Raw genomic sequence first — 3,994 nt, 5'->3', positions numbered from 1 at the left:
GATAGATAGATAGATAGATAGATAGATAGATAGATAGATAGATAGATAGATAGATAGACAGAATATAGTCTAAATACAGTTTTTTTTTCATATATATGGTGTTTTGCCTGGAGCCTGTGGAGGACACAAGAAAGTGTCAGATCACTCAGAACTGGCGTTGGAGATGGTTGTGAGCCACCATGTGGGTGCCAGGAATCAAACCCAGACAGATGTCCTGGAAGAGCAGCCAGCGTTCTTAACCACTGAGCCATCTCCTCAGCCCCCATTCTGGATTGTTAGGAGATACGGCTTACAAATATAATCTCCTGTTTCATAGGTCGCCTTGACGCTTCCAAGTGTGTGTGTGCATGTGTGTATTTGTATTATATGTTACGACATATAATATATACATTATGTATTTATGTGTGTGAGTTTGTAGAACCCTTGGAGCTTAGAAAAGGGCGACAGATCTCCTGGAGTTGGAGTTACAAGCAGCTATGAGCACTCAGTGTGGGTGTTGGGAACCGAACTCAGGTCCTCTGGGTAGGCTAGTATGCACTCTTAACTGCTGAGCCATCTCTTAGCCTGATTTCATCCCTGGTTGTAGCCCACACTAGGCAGTGTGACTTCAAATACAATGCTTTACCTCTCTGAGCTTCGGTTTGTCCTCTATAAACATAGGGATGAAATGCTGCCACTAGCAGACGCCCAAAGACACGTAATACACAGCCAGCCACCACCAATCCTTTGGCATTATCTAGCTGCCTTGGCATCCAGGACCTCCCTGGCTGACCCTATGGCCAGGGGGCTCTGTGGTGACGGGAGCTGCGGCCATTCCTCCCATCTTGGGGATTGAACCACCATCTCAGAGGTCAGAGAGGCTCGGGGGGCAATGACTGTCCTGGAGGGCTGGAAAGGCCAGTGCCCTGGGACAGACTAAGTGCTCACACTGCCTGTGACCAGCCAACCAGCTTCGTTGCGGTGGCATCCCCTCCTCGCCCCACCCCACTCCCCTGTTTGTGCATTCACCACATGCAGTGCATGCAAAAGTAGGAAAAAAAGCCTGCTCCGGCTGATGCCAAGCCCTTCTCCCAGGGGACAGGCAGGGCTTATGAGCAGAGCCGCCCCAGTGCCTTCTGGGCAGATGGCTGAACGTTGCTCTGTCTTCTAGGCTGCTTCTGGGAATGCCCCTCAGAACCTCAGCACAGGGGATGGGTTTAATGTGCCCCAAGCATTTTTACAGAGACCTGCCCCTGCCCCTTGCCATTGGGGTTCTCAGGAGGGACATGGTATAACATTCCCCCATGGCCCTGGGCACACTCGCCCAGGCGGGACATGAGTGGGGCCCATCTGTTCTCCTGCTTGGGATAATTGTTATTCTCAGCACTGACTTTGGGAGTCCATGGGGCAAGCCTCTCTTTGGGCCAGCAAGAGAGGCTGGAGGGGAGACTTGGACTGTGGGGTACTTGCTTGCAGAGACTCAGAACTGGGGGAATCCTGCAGATAGCAATGATTTCTGGTCAGGTCCCCGGTTGCTGTAGGCTCTGACAGGTAGAGGTAGGTCCTTAGGTCTGTAGTCTAGTGGACCCAAGATTTTGGGGGAAATCTCTCCCTCTGCAGCCCTGGGTTTTCTCAACACTGGAGGAGGGAGTGTTGGATGGTCCCGAAGGCTCTGCCTGTCCCAAGATCTGCTTGTATAGCAAAGTGCAGCGTGGTGCCCAGCAAATTCCTGGCATGAGAATGATCTCTGCCACCAGCCTTCCTACTTAGCAATGCCCTTACATGCCCCAGACCCTGGAGAGGTGCTGCCAACACCCTCACTGTCCACAATGAGGGAGACTGAGGCCAAGGAAGCTAAGGGACTGGGCTGGCAAGAGCACGGCTCTGAGGAAGGTGCCATGGGACATCCGGCTCCTTAGAAAGCAGCGTTGCAGCTCCCGCTGCCCTGTTCCTCCCTCCCCGGGGACATCTCCTCCTCCCTGACAGCTGGCAAATAGGGAGCTGACATGGGACAGGCTGTGAAGGGCCCACTCATTCCTGGGCCTCGCCGCAGGGCCAGCCCCATGGCTACCCCGTGACTGTTCAGGGCTTTAGCAGAGAGAAAGATCTCTGAGGAACCAAACCACTCACGGAGTCAGGATGCGTGGAGGCCATTGCTCCTGTGACGGGGCCTCAGGGAGAGGCCTCAGGTGAGTGCTGGGTTTGGCTGGCAGAGCCATGGTTGCTGTACATACTCCTCCTCTCTGCCCTCTGCCTCTGTCAGGATTTACACTCCGAGTGGGTTGTTCCTGAGCTCGTATCCAGCTCACACATACGTGGTGACCTTGACACTGCAAGTGACAGCACGAACAGGGTGAAGAGGTGAGGTCCTGGAGCCTGCCTGGGTTCAAATCTCTGCACTCAACTGAGCAAGTCATGTGACCAATCTGTGCCTCGGTTTTCCAATCCAAGTTCCAGTCAGCCTAAAACATTCATCTCAGCCTCATAGAACAGAATGGGTGCTTTCTGTATTTATACCTCTTCTTGGATCCCAGTGTCCTAATCCACCTTTCTCTTCAAGAGACCCTGAGGTCCCTTCCCTGCAGCTGTGGGCCTAGCCTCACAAGCAGCAACCATGTCTCAGCTGTCACAGGCAATGCTGTGTAACAAGCCGTCTCCACCTCAGCATGTTATAGCAGCAGGCCTTTTTTTTTTCCGTGTCTCAGTCAGTTCTTGTTGATGCCATGTAACAAATAATCTCACTCTCAGCACGGTACGGCAACAGGCGTTCTTTCCTGGGTTCTACGAAGTGTGCAGAGCAACTGGGGTTCAACTCACTTTATGTAGCTTGTTATTTCTGACACTCACACCAAGGGAGTGGCCTCCACCTGGGACAACTGTTCTCCCGGCAGGGGACTGAAGCAGGTATGGCCCAGTCAGGAGATCGTACAAAAAAACATGTGTATCATCTCTTCTTATATCCCACAGCAGGTGGTGTGGGCCAGCCCATGGCCAGTCCACAAAAAAGCAACTCCTTGCAAGTGAAGTGACATAGAGACCCTTTCCCAAGACTGCGTAGCTCCTTCCACCACGGTCCCCAGCCAGTGCTAGATGCCAGGGACTTGGGATCTGCATGAGAGCTTGCGACTATCTGCCGTTACTGTGTCTCAGGCGCCGTGGTTTTACTGTGTCCTTTTGTTTCGTTTATTTACTTATTTTTGAGGCAGGGTCTCTCTGTAGTCTTGGCTGTCCTGGGACTCACTATGTAGACCAGGATCCACCTGCCTCTGCCTCCCAAGTGCTGGGCTTAAAGGTGTGTGCCACCATGCCCAGCCAGTACTTTTTTAAAAATTGAATGAGCAAGTACTTTTTAAATTTAAATTTTTTAAATTGAATGGGCACCTAGTCTAGTCTCCTGGGTCCACACTCACAGTTAGACTTTTTCTGTACCTCTGTCTGTCTTCTTGTCTGTAATGCTTTTTTTCTCTTTTTCCTCCTGGTAAGCTCCTCCTCATCCCTCAAAACCCTCACCTTGAAGTAGCCCCTTGGGGAAGCCTTCAGTCCCCAGCATTTCCCACACCGTATTCTGGGTGGAGTTCTGGCACTGTGCCGTCCTTCCAAATGTTTGGATTCTTGTGGTTGCTTCATGGAGGCTAAGGCCGTGTCTCTGGAATGGGGAATTCAAGAGCCTTCCCTGGCTGTGCCTGCCATCAAGGCCTGGAATGAGTAAGGCAATACTTTTCTTCTCCCTCAGCCTCAAAGACAAGAATCAAGGGGAACTCATCCCCCCCGTGCTGCGGTGGACGGTGACGTACCTGAGAGAGAAAGGTAAGGAGCTGGCTGGAGCTGGGACCTGTAACAGGGCCTTTCCACAGGGGCTTCGCTTCAGCTCCCGAACATTCCACAGGCCAGAGGCCGCTGGAGCTGTGACCTGAGCCAGCAGTGGTGTGCAGGCACAGTGGCCCCTGGTGTGGCCTCTCTGTAATACCTCCGTGTGTGTGTGTGTGTGTGTGTGTGTGTGTGTGTGTGTGTGTGT

General features: G+C 52.4%; 1 protein-coding gene across 4 annotated transcripts in view; it reads left to right on the top strand.

The window, feature by feature from the left end:
• The window catches only part of Arhgap8 (Rho GTPase activating protein 8), a 45,939-nt gene that overhangs the window by 35,254 nt on the left and 6,691 nt on the right, over positions 1 to 3,994 (top strand). For all 4 annotated transcript variants that reach the window (XM_055627059.1, XM_055627055.1, XM_055627058.1 and 1 more), the window contains exon 8: positions 3,713 to 3,786. In XM_055627059.1, the coding sequence (XP_055483034.1) occupies positions 3,713 to 3,786 (74 nt within the window). The remainder of the gene's footprint in view (positions 1 to 3,712; positions 3,787 to 3,994) is intronic.

This window comes from Psammomys obesus, unplaced genomic scaffold (assembly GCF_907164565.1).
Source record: "Psammomys obesus unplaced genomic scaffold, mPsaObe1.curated_primary_1811, whole genome shotgun sequence".
Lineage (NCBI taxonomy): Eukaryota > Metazoa > Chordata > Mammalia > Rodentia > Muridae > Psammomys > Psammomys obesus.
The sequence above is the reverse complement of the archived record's forward strand: the minus strand, read 5'-3'. Positions and strand labels throughout refer to the sequence as shown.